At 45.8% G+C, this 17,612-nt stretch overlaps 2 protein-coding genes across 9 annotated transcripts; one reads left to right on the top strand and one right to left on the bottom strand.

Annotated features, from left to right (window-relative positions):
• Positions 1 to 3,976: 3,976 nt before the first annotated feature.
• eci2 (enoyl-CoA delta isomerase 2) lies at positions 3,977 to 10,745 on the bottom strand. 3 transcript variants are annotated; one of them, XM_071484286.1, is made up of 11 exons: positions 10,594 to 10,745; positions 9,076 to 9,137; positions 8,146 to 8,249; positions 7,206 to 7,304; positions 6,779 to 6,970; positions 6,248 to 6,317; positions 5,913 to 6,012; positions 5,686 to 5,806; positions 5,525 to 5,614; positions 5,096 to 5,239; positions 3,977 to 4,984 (listed from the first exon to the last, which is right to left on the bottom strand). In XM_071484286.1, the coding sequence occupies exons 1-11, from the start codon at positions 10,647 to 10,649 to the stop codon at positions 4,829 to 4,831; spliced, it is 1,194 nt and encodes a 397-aa protein (XP_071340387.1). In that variant the 5' UTR covers positions 10,650 to 10,745; the 3' UTR covers positions 3,977 to 4,828. The 3 variants fall into 3 exon arrangements, with proteins under 3 accessions (XP_071340387.1, XP_071340389.1, XP_071340388.1); XM_071484288.1 differs by lacking the exon at positions 10,594 to 10,745 and adding an exon at positions 10,324 to 10,492; XM_071484287.1 differs by lacking the exon at positions 10,594 to 10,745 and adding an exon at positions 10,331 to 10,468.
• Positions 9,176 to 16,939, top strand: rheb (Ras homolog, mTORC1 binding). Of its 6 annotated transcripts, XM_071484293.1 has the most exons (9): positions 11,110 to 11,227; positions 11,260 to 11,666; positions 12,698 to 12,769; positions 12,841 to 12,908; positions 13,136 to 13,218; positions 13,584 to 13,626; positions 14,190 to 14,237; positions 15,687 to 15,768; positions 15,993 to 16,939. In XM_071484293.1, the coding sequence occupies exons 2-9, from the start codon at positions 11,615 to 11,617 to the stop codon at positions 16,283 to 16,285; spliced, it is 741 nt and encodes a 246-aa protein (XP_071340394.1). In that variant the 5' UTR covers positions 11,110 to 11,227; positions 11,260 to 11,614; the 3' UTR covers positions 16,286 to 16,939. The 6 variants fall into 6 exon arrangements, 5 of the variants coding, with proteins under 5 accessions (XP_071340396.1, XP_071340394.1, XP_071340395.1 ...); XM_071484295.1 differs by lacking the exons at positions 11,110 to 11,227; positions 11,260 to 11,666 and adding an exon at positions 9,176 to 10,097; XR_011691770.1 differs by lacking the exons at positions 11,110 to 11,227; positions 15,993 to 16,939 and adding an exon at positions 15,400 to 15,548 and having other exon boundaries at positions 11,285 to 11,666; positions 13,584 to 13,640.
• The last annotated feature ends 673 nt before the right edge of the window (positions 16,940 to 17,612 follow it).

The following is a 17,612-nucleotide window of genomic DNA, read 5'->3' as shown; positions in this document are numbered from 1 at the left end:
AGAAATTAATAAAAACATGTTTAACCTGCAAAAGTTTCGTCGTAAACTTTTCCAAACGGACGCTCAGACACAGGAATGTGTCCCACAGCTGCAGATCGCTTTAAAATCCCAATTATCTGGTCACCATTGTTTCCCTCAGCGGCTGGTGGAGACCAAACACGGAGCTGAAAGAGGGAACTGGATCGTCGTGTCCCTGAGGAGCACAGTGGCAGCAGCGAGACGGGTTAGGCTCACCTGGGTAACACTGGCTCGCCTGGGTTTTCACGTCTTCCTTTGTTTGACTTTTGCTTTTTGCGTCACTGATACTTACTGACACTTCTTCAGTTGTTTTTGTCATTATAATAGAAAGTCCAGCTGTTTCTTTTTCCTGCTCGTGTTTGTGTGATTTCTACACAGGTTTTGTGGGTGTGTGGTTTTGTACCTGTTGTTATTTGGTACCACAGTCGTGCTGTATGAAACTGCAGACACTGAGACTGTGGCACTCACACAGGAAATTAAACCATCAAAAAAAAATCATCATCATCATCAAATTAATTGATTTCAGATTTTTGATTTTATCTCAAACAGCACAGATAAGGCTTCTCAGGACATTTAGTTTCATTTCACTGTATAAATGTGACTCCACAGACGGATTCTTCTGGGAACGGTTGGTGAAACCTCCGCTCTCTTCCTGCAGACCTTCGGTCGGAGGAAAAGCTCGGTGTTGTTTGTCAGAGCAGCGACACAGACAGTCACTGGTTTCTGTGTCTGATTTCCACGTCCAGTCCAGCTCCAGGCAGATTTATACGTCAGGGGTTTGTGTTCGGGCCCCTGGGGAGGCTGCAGACCCCAACACATTTCAGACCAAAGGGGAAAAAGAAAAGCTCAGTGACGTCCCTCATAAATAAATAAGAGCGAAAAGGCCCCTGCAGACCCCAGAGGACGTCCCAAAGCTCAGGACAGCATTGTTAAATCTGACAACAATATGGCAATCCGCAGGGGCCACAACTCAGAGACGGAGCATCCTGCTTCCTGTTCAGGCTTCAAAGCAGAGGAGGTCAAAGAGACCAAGGTTTCAAAATGAGAACTCAAGAGTTCTTGTCCAGAATCTGCCTGAAAATCTGGATAAAATTTCCTCTCAAAGTGTTAAAAATCACTTCATCCAGGGTTTTCACTTTCACTTTCACATGCTGCACTCAGAACACCTGAAGAGTCTGTCCGTGCAGACGGCTCAGGCCAAGAAGCTGAACCTGGCTCATCTCTTAAAATTCTGCAGCGGCCGAGCGAATGCATCCAAACACACATTCCTTTAGATCGCTGTGACATTTCCCTCAGATAACGAGACGGCGGGGCCCCTGAGCACAGACCTGTGGGGTACCAACAGCTTAAGAGACGAAATGAGGCTAACTGATGTTAGCTAGTTTCTGACTTTAGCCCTGAGTCGCAGTTAAGCTAACTGATGTCAGCTAGTTTCTAACTTTAGCCCTGAGTCACAGTTAAGCTAACTGATGTCAGCTAGTTTCTAACTTTAGCCCTGAGTCACAGTTAAGCTAACTGATGTTAGCTAGTTTCTAACTTTAGCCCTGAGTCGCAGTTAAGCTAACTGATGTTAGCTAGTTTCTGACTTTAGCCCTGAGTCGCAGTTAAGCTAACTGATGTCAGCTAGTTTCTAACTTTAGCCCTGAGTCACAGTTAAGCTAACTGATGTCAGCTAGTTTCTAACTTTAGCCCTGAGTCACAGTTAAGCTAACTGATGTTAGCTAGTTTCTAACTTTAGCCCTGAGTCGCAGTTAAGCTAACTGATGTTAGCTAGTTTCTAACTTTAGCCCTGAGTCACAGTTGAGCTAACTGATGTTAGCTAGTCTCTAACTTTAGCCCTGAGTCGCAGTTAAGCTAACTGATGTTAGCTAGTTTCTAACTTTAGCCCCGAGTCACAGTTAAGCTAACTGATGTTAGCTAGTTTCTAACTTTAGCCCTGAGTCACAGTTAAGCTAACTGATGTTAGCTAGTTTCTAACTTTAGCCCTGAGTCACAGCTAAGCTAACTGATGTTAGCTAGCTGATAGCGAGCCCTGTCTTTTCCAGTGTGTCTTTTCATCACCAGTATAAAACGTCATATATGATGTAAAGTTAGAAACACTGGAGCTCAGTCCTGAGCAGCGGCGGAGGATCAGCTGTTGGACAGATACGTGTTGACATCAGTATAAAGTTTATTATTTCATGTGAACAGTCTTTGTGTCTGTGGTTCAGTCTTTGACCTTTTGACATCAGCTTCTATCACAGACGCCTCCTTTGTTTTCACTCAGGAATTCAGGAGTTTTACCTGTTGGCTCACTGAACCATGTTGAAAGTCGTGTGTCCAAGCACCTGTCTGTACTCAACTGGGTTCCTTTCACCCTGGAGAAATAGTTGACCCCCGACTGTCATCGTACAATTCACATTCTGGTTCAGTTCATTCCCATTCACGGACCTGTCACTCAAAGAGGCCACGCCCTCAATCCTCCACACCTTTAGTCCTTATTAAAACATAAACAGGTGAGTTGTATAAATTCAGCCGTACAGGTGTCATGAAGGAGGAAATGATCTCTAGAGAGCAGAGCAGTTTCTGTACCAGGCTGTAAACATGTTTCCTTCTGCTGTAAAGTTGGACATTAACATGGGAGGGACTGACTCACTGCTGCAGCCAGACTCTAGTGGTCGTCAGAGGAACTGCAGCTTCAGGTTTCAGCCTGATGCTTTGTGAACGGATGAGCAGGTCCACAGTGGGTGTGACAGAGTGAACCAGCAGCCTCTGAGCGTGCCGTACCTCCAGCTGTCAGTCACACACAAATAAACCTGGAAGAAAAACAACTTTCTGTCTCCACTCGGAGTGCAGGAGGGTTCCTCTCCTTTCACAGAGCAGGGCAGTAAACCGGAGAAACGACCCGGGTCCTGAGCGACAGGGCTGAGCTCTGCTGTTATTTTCAGGTGAGTGCTGCCACCTGGTGGATGAGCACATCCAGCTCCTCAGTGACACTAAAGCTAAACCCACACGTCCTGCTCAGTGACCTCTCATTAAATAATACACACATAACAACTGAATACAGTTTTATATTATATGGTCTGTACAACATGTGTCACATCTGTCCTCTGCTGTATTTAGTGTCTCGTATTTACATGTGCCCATGTGTGTTGTAGCCTGTTATTAGTCACACTCAACACCCTCCGACCTGATTTTATATATAGAACATACATCTCCTCTCCCCCCGCACAAAGTTTCTTTCTGTTTATTCTTTTGGTCATTTATATACTTTTCATTTTTCACTTTTTATTTAATCATATTAGATATTACAAAGATTATTATTCATAATTATTTGATATATTTGTACACAATAATTTACTGTTATTTTTCATATAGACAGTGTTTTGGTCTGGAGGACGTCCCTGTTATAACAGAAGTGGGAAACACTTGTAGTTATATATTTCTCTATTCACTTTGTATAAAGAGATGATTAAAAAGAAAAATATTGTTGAGAGAGAAAAAAAGGCAGCTCACCTAATTAAATTCATTTTTATTTTAAATCTATCAACACCTGCAGGAAGATCACTCAGCCCCCACCACACGGACAAATAACTCAAACGAGAAATAAAAAGAATGAAATATGACCTAAATGAAACAGCTGCAGGATCTTGCTGCAGCTCTACAGGTGAAGGTTTTTGCTGTTTTTATCCGTTTAAACTCAAATCTACAGCAGTGAACTGTGTAAAAAGTGAAGGGGTCTGAAAATTTTCTGAAGCCACTGTAACTGATTTTAGATTTTTGTTATTTCGTCTCTTCAGCCTGAATTTTACTGTATGTTGAAAAATAAAAACAAGACCTCTGAAGATGTCAGCGATAATGACAAAGGTCATTAAGGCGAAGCTGTTGGATTTAATTATTTCACTGAAGCAGATTTTAAAAATCACACGCTCTGTTTCACAAATTGGAACCAACCAAATGTTGAAATGAAACACAACAGTAAAAATTACAAATTCTGCTTTTATTGACCAAAGAGAAAAAACCATGATGAGTTTAATGAGACATGAGGAGCAGCTTTGTCTGTGAAAACGTTACAAAGTGTTTCAGGCACTTTAACAAAACACAAACTGAATCATTAATGTTTCCAACAATAAAAACATTACAAAGATTCGATCATGACAACAACACTGAAATAATCTCGACACACCGACGGCAGGTTTGTTAATGAAGTGAAGAGCTTAGTCTGAAAAATCTGACACGTTCACGTCTGCAGGTGTAACCGTGTTAGCATGCTAACATTAGCACTGAGTCCAGCTGAGGCTGATGGGAATGTGAGTCGTTCTGCAGGTGTGTGATCACAAACCAAAGTGCTGAACAAATTCAAATGTGACCTGAAGGTGGTGCCAGAGGGAAGGTCAGAGGACGGTTCATCCTCAGGGAAACAAGAGCAGCAAAGTGGAGGAAACGTTAGCACAGAGCTGCTAACACGGCTAAGACTCAGAGACTGCTTCAGTGAGTCCTGGTCTCAGCACGGATCTGGATCCAGAACTGCTGATCTGAACCCGAACATGAGGCCCAGCTGCTGTGAGCTGGAGGACGAAGAATCAGATGTTTGGATTTCATCAACAGTGAGGTTGTGAACCTGTGTGCTGCACGTTCTCTAAAGTCTCAGAAGCTCCTCAGTAAAATCTACGACCAAGAATTATCCTGATCCTCCACGGCCTCAGCTGCAGGACTGACCTGCTGCCACCACTTTACAACATCTAACGATTATTTATCCTCAGCTGTTCTCATCAGAAACACACTCTGTCTCACACACACACACACACACACACACACACTCCCCCCTCCCTCAGAGCTTGGCCTTGGCCTGGAAGAAGCTCATGACAGCGTTGAAACACTCGTCTGACATCCAGCGGCCAATCAGACACTCGACCTCGGCATCGTTCACCGCGTAGAGACGCTCCTTCTCCACGGAGCGGATCAGCTGCTTGGAGAATGCCAAAGACTGACAGAGACAGATTCAGAGAGGAGAGGACGTCCGTTCATTTAAAAAATATCAGAATAATCCTCTAATTATTACAGATTAGTACCTGTGTGTGTGTGTGTGTGTGTTTACATTGCGGGGCAGCTTGGCGTAGGCCTTCAGTCTGGTCCAGACCTCCGACTGGAAGCTGCTGTCAGGGAAAACCTCAGTGACCAGACCCAGTTCACAGGCCTGAGCTGCTGTCAGCTTCTTATTGAACAGCAGCATCTCACTGGCCTAGAGAGAGAGAGAGAGAGAGAGAGAGAGAGAGAGAGAGAGAGAGAGAGAGAGAGAGAGAGAGAGAGAGAGAGAGAGAGATTGGCCCTTCTGTCTGTTAAACTACAGCAGCAGAGTTCAGCCAGTTCCTCCTGAGGCTGAGTGCAGCTGCAGCTCAGGGGAGGAAGACAACGGCAGGAGAAGGAGTCACAGTGTTTGTGAGCTCTGGAGGAAATGTTATGTAAACTGCTGTACCATGTGTAAGGTAGAGGAACTGTGTGACGTGTGTGTGACGTGTGTGTGTACCTTGGCGGCACCCATTATTTTGGGGAAGGTGTAGGAGGAGCAGCCTTCAGCGCTCTGCCCCAGCTGACTGAACGGAGTGTGGAAGGTGGCCTGAGACAGAGAGAGGGGGTCAACAAAAACAAACATCTGCTGTGTGTGTGTGTGTGCGTGCGTGTGTGTACCCTCTCTGTGGCGTAGACCAGGTCGAAGAGTCCCAGCACAGTGACTGAGATTCCTACAGCCGGCCCGTTGACCACGGCGACCAGCGGCTTCGGGAAGTCGATGTAGGCTCTGACGTACTTCCTGTAGAGAGAAGACAGAACACAACAGGAAGTGAACAGAGTCCTCAGACCAAAAAAGAAAATGTTTAATGAGTCAGCTGATTGATAATTAATCAATCAGTGATCACCTGAGCAGATCTCCACCACGTCGGGCCATCTCCTCCACTCCCCCCTCTTTGAGCTGGAAGTTGGTCAGGTCATTTCCGCTGCAGTAGAAATCTCCAGCACCTGCAGTGAACAGAGAGTGTGTGTGTGTGTGTGTGTGTGTGTGTGTGTTAACAGAATATCGACAGATGATTGGTTGACTCAGTGTGTTTGGTGGAATGTTCCTTTGACCTGAAACGGCTGGAGCCTGTTTCTGTGTCTGTGCCTGACAGTCTGAACTCAGGGGACAGAAACTGACTCAGCCTGGTAAAACTGTGTGTGTGTGTGTGTGTGTGTGTGTGTGTGTGTGTGTGTGTACCAGTAATAACAGTGATGACTGAAGGGTCTTTAGCTGCCTGCTCCAGAGCTGCGATCACTTCACTGTACATCTGAAAGAAGAGACGTGAGAGTTGACAGGAGGACTCACTGACCACTTCCTGTGCAGACAGGAAGTGAGGAAGAACAGAGTGAAGGGCAGACACAGCTGGATCCTCGTGGTCATGGTGACTGGAAAAACATCTGGGTAGTTTTCAGGATGTTATCAATAACATAGATTCTGTTCCACAGCTGCTGAAAGGTTGTTTTAATTCCCAGACCAGCAAAGGAGAAATCAGCTGTTTTATAACAACAACAACAACAACAACAACAACAACAACAACAATAATAATAATAAAATAACCAGCATCGTCATACTGATGACTCCTTTCGGCAGCAGAGATTTTGACCATAGAAACATCTGGCAGCAGTTGTAACACAGTCAGACAGTTTACTCTGTAGGTGGCTTAGCCTGACACACACACACACACACACACACACACACACACACACACACATACACACACACACACACCTCAGTAGTGATGGCGTTTTTTTTGGCCGGTCGGTTCAGTTTTATGGTGGTGATGTCATCCTCCGTGGTGACCAATAGCGTCTTGTACGTTGCTCCACTCTCAGCAGGTGTCGCAGCCTCCTGGGCGGAGCTCGGACCTTCTGCCTCCACCAGGGAGCCAATCAGGTCGCAGTACTGCTGCCTGGCTTCATCCTGTGGGATATTAAAGGTTCTGTGAAGGGACCCACAGGGACCTTCGGTGATCCAGGTCTACAGGATTTGACAACTTGAAGACATGCACAGAAACAACCATCACCTGAAGTGATGAGGGCCTTTACTTGGTCAAATGATTATTGTTTGATATTTCTGGATCGTTCCTGTTTAAATCACATCTTCCTCTCTCAGGTGCTGCTGGATAAAAAGAGCTCACAGTAATAAGAACCTGTACCTGTGATATGGAGCCCAGAGATTTCCACGCATCCCACTTGGCCTTGTTGACAAAGTCCAGCATGCCAGGTTTGGGCGTGTTGCAGGGACCCTGAGTGGCCTGGAGGAGGAGGACCATTAAATTAGTCATATGAATTAGTACTGGTAATCAGCAGGGCTGGAAGTGGAGGACACATGACTGCTGAGCGGAGGAGGACGGGAGCACAGGGGAGCTCATTAGGCAGCTGATGCAGGTGCAGCAGAGAGTGGCTGAGCTGGTTCCCTCTGAGTCACGTTTACTTTGTCTTCAGTAGATTCTCACAGGATTACAGTCTGTCGAAGCAGAGACGTCTCTGTGAGGACTGATGTGGTTCAGAGCTGGTTTCTGCGTCTGACAGCTACAGGAGGGAACCTGTTCCCTGCTCCATGTTGACCTGGGATGTTGGTATATAACAGGGTGTTGTAGCCTGTTGTTCAGCTGCTGCTGCTGTTTTTCTGGCCTGTCTGTTAGTGTGTGTGTGTAGTCTACAAGCAGATGGTTGGTTCTTGTGCCTACTATGAAACATAATCGAGCCGGTGCCACTGAAGCAACAGCAAACACAAACATGTCATAAGTGACATCACTTCCTCAGACGGACTCAAAGACTATTCAAGACCCTCGCCAATGAGATTTAAAGGTTCTGTTCTGAGGAAACGTGTTCCGACCTGCAGAAACCCTGAGGTAGTTACTTTACATCACGGGTCCACTTAGTGCTGACAAACCAACAACCCACCTAGGACCTGAACTGGACCTGGATCCAACTGGGTTGGTAAGGTCTTGGATGTGTGTCAGTGTTTTTATAACCTGCTGCTGTTGCTGACAGACTCTTCCACAGGGTCACACGGTGAACCAGATTACCAAGAACTAACAGTGTCATAGTTCAAGTGACTGGAACAGCTGGAGCATCTGGAGAATCTCCCACCTGTTTGAAGAGAGCGTAGATCTTCAGCTTGACCTCGTTGCCTGGGTCGTTCCTCAGCATCGCCAGTTTGCTCTTCGCCTGCTCAAAGTGCTCCACAGTGGCACCTGCACACACATTGACATCACTATCACTGATGATCACTGACGTTTCCATCATCAGCTCCTTGTGATTCATCGGTCAGGGAGGCCCGGGCCATAATCGCATTAATGTGGTTAAATATGAGCTTCCTGCAGCACAGAGTCATGAGCGGCAGCTGATGAAGTAAGAACAAAGAAAACAGTTGGTTTTCCTCCATCATGTGGAAACGCTTCGGCTCAGGCCACCACAGACCATCGTCTCTACTCCACAAAAATGCAAAATAAAACCTGTTCATTGTTGCAATATTATTATGACCATCTGACTCTGGGCATTAACAACCAGAGCTGCTTTAATGTATTTAAAAAGATTCTTTATTTAACCAATAACAGTGAGTGAGACTCTTCAACAGCTGCTGTTTGCTGCTGCGGGTGTGTATCACAGCTGAGCTTGTGGTGCGATCTTGTGGATACAGCCATAGGTACAGGGGGAAGTTCAGTTATTTTACAAAACATTTTTAGATCATGTTTTATCTTGAGTTTATGTAGAGAAAAAAGATTATGCATTTAGTCCCCGAAAGGTCAAAAAAAAAGAAAAAAAAAAAAAGAAAAAATGACAGTTTTATATCAAACTAATCACAGATATTAACTCTATGATGATGTACCAGAGAAATCTGGACATTTTTCACTATTTTTGTTGCTAAATGACTAAAATGATCATTGATTGGTCTATTTACTGACAGACAGATAATCAAACAAATTGTGGTGTTGTGTAAGAAAACATCATCATCTCTGCTCCTCAGTGGATTTATCATTAAAAAATAATAATCTGGGCAGATCTTTGTTTGCGACTCACCCATCAGAGGAGAGGCTGTGGCGTGGAACTTGAGACTGGGAATGGTGGAGAATCTGACCAAGCTGGTGACAGGAGAGAAACAGTCAGTGCACTGAAGAGAAACCTTCCCCAGCTGCACGCAGCCAAACCTGATGCAACATCAATCCAACTGAAAACTGAGACACTGAACATTATGCTGCCTTCAGAGGCTGGTTTAGTTTAATTCGCACAAATATATCAACAAAACCGGATAAAAGAAATAAAACAGATGTGATGGGAGGACAGCAAAGAAAAAAATAACCAGACTAATAAATATGATATAATTTAGCAAAACACACAAAATGAACTCAACAGTTCACCAAATCAGCTGATAAGAAATCACGAGAAAAATGTGTACATAAAAGAAAATAAAGAATCAGGCAAAATCAAAATCAAGGAAACGTTTCTTCCCATGACGTCTTCAAATGTCGACCAAAGATAACGTTTCCCTCTCATCAATTTTATTACCAGCTGCTACAGCGTGGATGGTGTTTTCAGTGTGTGTGTGTGTGTGTGTGTGTGTGTGTGTGTGTGTTCATGGCAGAATGTGGCCCTGCAGACAACCTGCAAGAATCAGTCACTAAACTTTACAGGTGTGTAGGCGAGATTAAAATGAAGGTGGAGTTCAAAGATGTGTGTAGTCTGACCTATGAGCTCTGACGTAGTAATGTCGTCATGACTACAGATCATGATGTAATAACGTAATGACTTCTGGTCTGAAGTCAACACGTTGGGGTTGGTTTGATCCCAACACAAGATGGTCTCTACTCTGTTATAGTCTTTAACTGAATTTACTGTAGTTCTCGACTGATTCATTTTTACATTTTCATCCCCAGTAAGCAGCAAACGCTCCAGCTGAGCGGCTGTTGGATGTTTGGCACTGTTGCTTGAAAATGGACTAATCGATTAATCGACTAGTGCAGCAGTTGTTCCTACCCCTACCCCTACCCCTACCCCTACCGCAGCTGCTGCTCTGTCAGTCCCAGACCTGTGAATCCAGTCAGGTAATGTCGCCACCTCTGATCCTCCTCTGGGAAAGTGGAGCAAAGGTCACAGCTAACCTCAGCTAACCTTAGCTAACTTTAGCTAACTTTAGCTAACCTCAGCTAACCTTAGCTAACTTTAGCTAACCTTAGCTAACTTTAGCTGCTTTTGTTTAGCTGACCAGGCCTCTTCAACGACAAATAACCAGAGTTTTACTACTTACACTAAGAGAGGGCTCATATTTACCACTTACACCCTTAAAGACTGATGCTGCCCTGGCAGCTTGTCTCTGCCCCACTCCTGAGCTGTGACCCGCAGCAGCTAACAGACGGATCTGCTGACCCACAGCACAGGCTCTCCGGGGATGCTAATGGAGCTAAGCTAACCAGCAGCGGACCTGGAGATGTTTTTAACCGACTTTAACAGTCGGTAAAGTTAAAGTCGGCGTCGACTCCACCAACACCCAAACACCGCGATAGCAGCGGGAAGAGGACACTGACAGTTTGATATTCTCACCTTCTTAACTTGACAAACCGCCAGGGAGCGGAGCACTGCAGGGCGACAGCGGCCATTCAAGCCCAGAGCAGGCGGTCCAGAGAGCAGGAGGTCCAGAGAGCCGGAGGTCCAGAGAGCAGGAGGTCCAGAGAGCCGGAGGTCCAGAGAGCAGGCGGTCCAGAGAGCAGGAGGTCCAGAGAGCCGGAGGTCCAGAGAGCCGGAGGTCCAGAGGGCAGGAGGTCCAGAGGGCAGGAGGTCCAGAGAGCCGGAGGTCCAGAGAGCAGGAGGTCCAGAGGGCCGGAGGTCCAGAGGGCAGGAGGTCCAGAGGGCAGGAGGTCCAGAGAGCCGGAGGTCCAGAGAGCAGGAGGTCCAGAGAGCAGGAGGTCCAGAGAGCAGGAGGTCCAGAGGGCAGGAGGTCCAGAGAGCAGGAGGTCCAGAGGGCAGGAGGTCCAGAGGGCAGGAGGTCCAGAGAGCCGGAGGTCCAGAGAGCCGGAGGTCCAGAGAGCAGGAGGTCCAGAGAGCCGGAGGTCCAGAGAGCAGGAGGTCCAGAGAGCAGGAGGTCCAGAGAGCAGGAGGTCCAGAGAGCCGGAGGTCCAGAGAGCCGGAGGTCCAGAGGGCAGGAGGTCCAGAGAGCAGGAGGTCCAGAGGGCAGGAGGTCCAGAGGGCAGGAGGTCCAGAGAGCCGGAGGTCCAGAGAGCCGGGGACGGACTGAGGTGGTGAAGAGTTAACTAGCTTAGCCGCAGCGGAGCTAACAGCAAGAGCTGCTGTTTATTCCGCTGCTCCCGCCCACTCTGTCGTCTTCTGCTCTCCCATTGGCTGAAAGGAAGCGTCTGGCAATCAGATTTATCCAATGAACGAAGGCCTTGAGAACCGTGCGTCCTCTTCAAACCAATCGGAACGCATCCCTACGTCGAAGGCCCGCCCCTGTGCGTGTGCGCAGCCAATCGGCTCGAGGCGCTCCTGAGCTCCGGGCTGCTCCGGGAAGCGATGCTGCAGGAGCTGCGATGCTCTGCGCGCCTGCCTGGATGCTCCAAATAAAACCATGCCGCAGCCCAAATCCCGGAAAATCGCCGTGCTGGGTTACAGATCGGTGGGTAAGTCCTCGTCATGTCGTCTCCTGCCGCACATGACCGCATTAGGCGGGTTTTTCCCGCGGTGCATGTCAGCCAGGAGCCACAGTTCATATAGAGCTTCGTCCTTCAGGAGCATGAAGAGCGTCCGTCCTGCTCTTAGCCCACATGAAACACGCAGGCAGCACGGAGCGGGAGGGCCCCCCCTCCTCAGGCACTGGAAGATGAATTTACAAACTTGAAGCCATCTCTGCAGCCATAATTGGGTACAAGCGGGGATTGGTTCAGCGACAGCCAATCAGATAGTGCGGCAGGTGTGGTCCTGATGCTGCGGCTGAGAGCCTGGTGGCGGGAAGGCCCTCTGCGTGTGGAGCACACCGTCACCTGGCACCGACTCAGGGTCAGGGTTTTACCAGTGGGACCTCCCGACGAGAGCAGTCCAGAAAAACTGAACTTCCTAACGGCTTCATAAGCTGTAATCAGTGGTTTATTAATGGCTGAGAGGTAATGATTTGTAGATCAGTTATTAGCCATTAATAAGAGCAACTTCTGGGTTGCCAGGTTGTGGAAAATCCTCCTCCAGCAGACACTTTGTCCTTCTGGAGAAGGGCTGCAGGACATCGGAACCAACCTCCATCTAGAAACGGATGGTTTACAGCCACAGACGGATCATGGCAGAAACACACGTGTTAACTGGTCCAGTTAGAGTCGGACCGGTCTGACAGCAGAGACCCGCAGTAAATGTTGAGACATCATTAATAAAGAGTCTGCACTTGAAACCGCTGTAAACATAAGGAAACACAGCTAATTCTCATATTTCTGAAGCAATGAAAGATTTGATTTAATCATTTATCACATATTTGCTTATTCATTTTCTAGTGGATTCATTGATTAATCGTGTCTGTAATCATGTTTCTGAACTCCATCACTTCCATTTGTTCAGTTAATGCTGTGTTTTCTGTGGTGTTATTGAGTGTGATGTCATCATGTGGGCCGGACTTTGATGCTGTCACAGTGAAATGAACGATGCTCCACTGAACTGAGTGTGTTTGTAGGGAAGTCGTCTCTCACCATCCAGTTTGTGGAGGGCCAGTTTGTGGACTCCTATGACCCCACCATAGAGAACAGTAAGTCTGACCTTCACTGGGGGGGGGTCTGAACGTTTAAGACTCTAACCCGGTCTCTGTCTGTCCCTCAGCGTTCACCAAGACCATGACTGTGAACGGTCAGGAGTACAACCTGCAGCTGGTCGACACGGCCGGCCAGGTGAGCTCTTCTTCAGGTGACTGCTCTCGTGCTTTATTTACTCCTGACAGTGTCCCACACCTGTGAGAGTCCAACACCTGCGTGGAACAACTGAAACCTCCCCCCACCTGCACACACCTGTACCTGTGACTGACCTGCGTGTTACACCGCACCTGTACATGTACCTGGACATTTCTCTGTAGTATGAAGCAGGTGCCAGACTTTCTGTGGCCCTGTGTGTGTTGTAGGATGAGTACTCCATCTTCCCTCAGAGCTACACCATCGACGTCGACGGTTACATCCTCATCTACTCCGTCACATCCTACAAAAGGTAAAAAAACTACTTTCTTTCCCTTTGTCTTTGTTTTTATTCTTCGTTTACTTTTGTCTTGACGTCTTTATCGTTCTCTTTCTTTAGTTGCTTCTGTCTCCTTCCTTCCTTCCTTCCTTCCTTCTTTCCTTCCTTCCTTCCTCCCTCCCTCTCTCCACTGGACCTTTCTCCCAGCAGACACTGTGAATTGGATTATTATTAATAACATTAATATATATTATAGTTTTTTTGTGGCTCTCTCTCTCTCTGACAGTGTTAACGAGCTCTTGAGGGAGGTGCTCGTTAACACTGTTGCCCTGGTGATTGACTGCTCTTTTCCTACCCTGACCATATATGGAGTGTGTCTTGTTTTTGTGCCTCTGTAGCTTCGAGGTCGTCAGAGTGATCCACGAGAAGCTGCTGGACATGGTGGGAAACGTGCAGTATGTACACACACACACACACACACACACACACACACACTATGTCAATAATATTTATTTATCAAAACCAGTGTTTTATTTTCTGGGTTCAGGCATCAGGTAAAGAAGAAGGTTTTTTACTGTTAGCACTTCCTGTTGTACCAGAGGATGTACTGTCGCCCATCCCTGACGTTCTGCAGGCAGCAGGAGAGTCTTTATTCTCTGCTTTCTAAGTGGATCTGTGATTTATGGTTTTTTCAGCTGCAGACAGTATTCAGGTTCTCAGGGAGATCAGTTTCTCTGGAATCATGACTCAGCTGTTTATTTGAAAACTATTCACACATCAGAAACTGGTAATTACAGGAACTGAAACATGACATGAACGCAGCACCAGACTCAATATTTGAACAGTTTGTTCAAACCAAGAAAATCCAATAGTGACACAGTCAAATGATGTTTAAATATACTGACGTACACAGCTCCCATTGAATAACATGATACTTTACCTTCAGACTTAATCTGTCATCTCCTGTCAGACTCAATCTCTCTCTCTCTCTCTCTCTCTCTCAGAGTACCAATTATTTTAGTTGGAAACAAGAAAGACTTACACATGGAGAGGTAAGACACACACACACACACCCTGCAGGTTATATGGGCTGTTTGATCTGACTGACTGCACAATTTACAGTAAATAATCATTGATTGATTGAATTGATTTTACACACATGCTGCAGGAATACTTCAACACAACCGCACCACAGCTTCCTGCTGCTGCTTCAAAAACAAGAAGAAGTGCAAGTTCCTCCTAGCTTCAGTCATTTAATTTGAAGCAGAGGCAGGAAGGGTTTTAATGTTTCCCACATTAAAGAAGGACTTGAACTCATCACACAGACCTCAGACCAGGATACACACAGTTTATCAGAGACCTGTGCAGGTGAAGGAGCAGGAGGTTTTTAACTGTGCACAGCAGTAAAGCTTCAATCACAGACACTTTTAGATAACGATGCTATAGATGAATTATTGATTATCTTAATAATTGATCATTTCAGCACTGATGATACATGTGATAAATCTGTGTTACAGGCGCTTTAAGAACAACCACACCCAATGCATCAGTGTAGGTCAATGCATCTAACCCCCGGTCTGTGTGTCTGTGTGTGTGTGTGTGTGTGTGGACAGTATTAATGTCTAAAGTCTGTTCTCACATGAGATGGTGTGGTCCAAACACACACACACACACTCTCACACACACACACACACACTCACTGTGGCAGTTTGATCTTTGCAGCACTGTCCACTTACTGAGGGCTGACACTGCAGCTCCAATTACTACTGCGTCTGTGTGTGTGTGTGTGTGTGTGTGTGTGTGTGTGTGTGTGTGTGTGTGTGTGTAACTGCAGGCTGCTCTGAGATCTAATTAGAGCACAGAGAAAAAGCTTTTACAGCAGAAAGGTGTTTTAGAAGTGATGGAGAGTGACAGACGAGAGAAGGAAGAGAAAGGTTAAAAAAGAGGTCTGGAGAAGGGAAGTGAGAAAAGATGAGGAAGAGGAGTGAAGGAATGAAGTGGATGAGGGACAATCAAAGTGCAGAGGAAAAGAGGAGATCAATAAGAGAAGATCAAATGACAGCAGGAAAGAGAGAGGGAGTGTGTGTGTGTGTGTGTGTGTGTGAGACCCTGTTTACATCCAGTATTAAACTGTGATACATTATCCAGGTTATAAAGGATTCGATGTTACCTTTGTGTTTACACCTGTTTATTTTAATGCATCATCTATCTGAGACCTGAAACACAGTGTGAGCCGGACCTCGTCCTGAAGGTCCAGGCAGATCCGATCACCTGGCGTTGACAGAGAAGGTGTCTGGAGATTGTGATGGAGAGGAGAAGCTTCACCAGCCAGCGAAGCTTTCTGCACAGTTGTACCTGAAAAGGTGGATCAGTGAAGCTTTCAGAGCGGAGCTGCTCAGAGGGAGGAACAGCACTGTGATTAAAATGTTTCACATCCCTCTCCTGCAGAAATCTGTAAGACATGCATTGTTGTTGTTGTTGTTGTTGTTGCTGTTGTGTAGGGTGATCAGCTTCGAGGAGGGGAAAGCTCTGGCCGAGTCGTGGAACGCAGCCTTCCTCGAGTCCTCAGCCAAAGAAAACCAGGTGAGGTCAAACAGGGGTGGAGTCTGAGGCTGATACCAGCCACAGCTCCGCCCTCTGCAGGCAGACAGCGTCACTGCAGGAGCAGCACAGTCAGGAAAAGGGTTCAAAGTTTTCAGACTGAACAGAGAGAAAGGTCAAAGGTCACTTGTGCTGCTCGGAGTCTGTCAGATGAACCCGGCTTAAGATGCTAACTGACTCTTTTTTTGGTGTCTCTTCCTCCTCAGACGGCGGTGGAGGTGTTCAGGAGGATGATCCTGGAGGTGGAGAAGATGGAGGCGGGTCAGCCGCAGAGTCGGACACCCTGCTCTATGATGTAGCTTCCAAAAACTCTGTCCTACACCCCCAACACCCCCAACACCCCCATCACCATCCACTGCAGCGACTGACGGCTCAGCAGGCAGGACCGAACAGCTGTGAGGTCCAGTTACTGTTAGCTTCCATGTTAGTCCTGATATTTACACCAAACTCTGTTCAAAAATGTTCTGATTTAATGTTGATCTTCATATTGGAAAACTAGAACACGACTCTGGTTTTCTGTCCATGAGCCCAAAGAAACACTGTTAAAGCCTCATGGGAGATGTAGTTGTTAAACACCAACAAATGAATCACTGTTTTCTCTTTGTAATACAAGATGGACAGAAAACCTCAGGAGGGTGTTTCACCTTTTCAAAGAGAACCCTCCACACACAAATCTTCTCTAATCTCAGAGCTGATGTTTAAAACTGAACTGTGAACTGTAGATTTTCAAAACATCAACCGTGAGCTGGAGGGAAATTTAGGTGCCTGAGGGTTTATTGGACTTGAGGCAGCAGTGTTTCTATTCTCACAACTTGTAGCACCTTGAAAATACACTGGAGGGCAGCAGCGAGCACATGTGAAAGTTGGTTTTATTTAAAACAAATACATTTTTTGTGAATTGCTGTTAAGATGAAATTACTGTAAGATTCTGAAAAGGCATCAAGTCTTTTTCCACAACATCAGTAAAGTGGCTAATTTGCAAGACAACACTAAATGAACAGATTTTCAAATGGGGTTTGGTATAACATTTGCTGTATGTCGAGGTGGACCTGGAATCAAACATTCGACCGGTACATCAGATGAATCAGAGACCAGAAATAATTGAGATGCAGCAGAAAACAAGGCATGAACAACAAATCAATTTATTGCAAAAGATGAAAGAAAAAAATGTCATTATTGACTGGGAATGTGATTCTTAGATCATCTGCTAAAATATGGATTTTAGAAAGGATTTTCATTTTGTTCAGTGTATCACAATAAATACATTTGCCATGTTTATTATATCAGTTAATTAGACAACTAGAGATGGTCTATAACTCCATATTGAAGATAACAACTGTGTCTGCTGCTCCCCCTCAACTGATCACTCTTCTATATAAAAAACACTTTTATATGTTAAAAAAAAAGAAAAAAATTGAAAGAAGAAAAAGAATAAATATTTCTGTTTTTATGACTGTTCTCATTAAAGCTGTGTTCTATTGTTTGGCTAAAAATCTGCTCTGTGTCTTTCATTGAAGCTGCTAAAGAGAAACACTTTTATTCACGTACAGTTTAGGAATGTACGCTGCAGCCCCCCTCAGTTCATCAGTTCTGATAATGAATATTTTCATTATCAGTTAAATTCTCAATGAACTGTTCAGTCTACAAAAAAAATGGGATTCACAGTTTCTCAGAGGCTACAGTGAAATCTTCCATTTACTGATTATTATTAATTTATTTTTCATTACTTCATTTCTTTATTTTTTGATCGATGAATCAATGAATCGTTGCAGCTCCACAGGTGGTGGTGTTGGGAGCACTGCGCCCAGCAGAGGGCCGCCTCATCA

This window comes from Trachinotus anak, unplaced genomic scaffold (assembly GCF_046630095.1).
Source record: "Trachinotus anak isolate AG129_WGS33_773 ecotype Australia unplaced genomic scaffold, CSIRO_AGI_Tana_v1 ptg000009l, whole genome shotgun sequence".
In the NCBI taxonomy this organism is placed as follows: domain Eukaryota; kingdom Metazoa; phylum Chordata; class Actinopteri; order Carangiformes; family Carangidae; genus Trachinotus; species Trachinotus anak.
This window is presented reverse-complemented; position numbering and strand designations above follow the sequence as displayed.